The following is a 1,538-nucleotide window of genomic DNA, read 5'->3' as shown; positions in this document are numbered from 1 at the left end:
TTTGAATTTTCCACCTCGAGGGTTGGCGTTTCAACACCAATGTCTAACTGAAGCAGGATATCCTGGGGTGATTTAACCCTGCCGATAGACGTTTACCTGCCGAAATTGCTTTCTAGATATTAATTCAAAACCTGGACACAAGTATAAATGTACCATAGAACTACGATGGGAATTTAGCGCTGTTTCTGTTGCTTAAAGTGCTTTTTCTCCGTAAACCGAAAACTCTCTGTTTGACATAAATGAATGTTTCATTTTAATCATCTTGACGACTTAGAACAAATGGCCATTTTGGATTTAATGACTTAAATCTTTTTCAATTGAAACGGAAATATCACAAAAACATTGTGTGTAAGATTCGTCATACAATACTCTTGCTTATTTCTGTTCACATTTTGGAGTATATCACGTTATTCCGCTTCGGCGAATTAACCATAATTATGGGTGGACGAGAGGCACATTTTGTGTCACTGCCCGCCTTCGGTTTGCCTAACCGCAAATGACTAGCGGAAAATGAGGACAAAGACAAAGTGCTTCAAATATATTTAGCTCAAGAGCAAACAGTGGACAAGATCTCGAACTGCTATCCACCTTTGTGCATTCAACGTCTAATTCTTTGGAGGTGGCCACGTTCCTTATGATACCAAATACTGCAAGAGGACCTTATAGGGGGATCACATTATTAAGTACACTTTGAATTGTAATTAATTCTTCAATAAAATACAACATGTAATTGAATTACACATCTGTCATGTAACAAGGCTTTTTATATCTGTGCCAATAAAGGGAGTGGGTGTTCATTTTACCTTCGTTAGTCCTACTATTCTTACTTCAAGTATACAGACTGTGGATCTTCTGGTGGTGTAGTTTCTACTTCTGGTAAAATCGGGTTTCAAATGTTCTTTGCAGATTATAGGGTCATATTTGCTTTAATAGTGTTTGTTTTGTTTGTTCATCGAACGACAGCGTCAGTGGCAAAATGTGATGTGCCTTATGACCTTTGAGACATTATTAACCTACAAATAAAATAGCCGAGACGACTTTTTACGACACTTTATATTTGTAGTTAATTGCATTGTATTGTAGCCACATTGTTATTCACTTCTGGGTGCATTTCATTTCTTAACTGGGGAAGTTTTCAGGCAGCATAAAGAAGTGCAGACATTTTCCATGATTGGTCAAGGAGAGTACATGTGTGTACCTTTTGAAAGAAAAGAATTTGACACCTCAATTTTATTTAAGTCTTTATGTTAAGACGACGGCTAGCATTATTTGTAATATCTTAAGTATTTTTAACGCTCCGTCTTAGTAGTGAGCCGCTTTGGAACTCCGCCATTACACTCTTGCTATGCAACCTGGCGCCCCGGCTATGGCAGATGACACCGAGGCCTTCTGGCCGTCCACAATGCATATTCTGCTCGAGTATTGTGCCTTCTCCCATCTGTAGGGAAGTTTCCGGGAGCTACATATTCTTACATTTTTATTATATAGCATTTAAAATCTAAAGGAGATTAATTATTTCGACATATTACAAGTTGTAA

General features: G+C 37.8%; 1 protein-coding gene across 1 annotated transcript in view; it reads right to left on the bottom strand. All coding sequences in view use genetic code 11, as the record gives it.

Annotated features, from left to right (window-relative positions):
- Window positions 1-253: 253 nt before the first annotated feature.
- EGR_06244 (hypothetical protein) overlaps window positions 254-1,538 on the bottom strand; it is a gene marked incomplete at both ends in the record, with an annotated part of 6,599 nt that continues 5,314 nt past the window's right edge. Inside the window, 2 exons of the mRNA XM_024495493.1 lie at window positions 254-308; window positions 828-873. Of these exons, the coding sequence (XP_024350124.1) occupies window positions 254-308; window positions 828-873 (101 nt within the window). The remainder of the gene's footprint in view (window positions 309-827; window positions 874-1,538) is intronic.

The sequence above is a fragment of the Echinococcus granulosus genome (assembly GCF_000524195.1).
Source record: "Echinococcus granulosus chromosome Unknown EG_S00053, whole genome shotgun sequence".
NCBI lineage: Eukaryota > Metazoa > Platyhelminthes > Cestoda > Cyclophyllidea > Taeniidae > Echinococcus > Echinococcus granulosus.
This window is presented reverse-complemented; position numbering and strand designations above follow the sequence as displayed.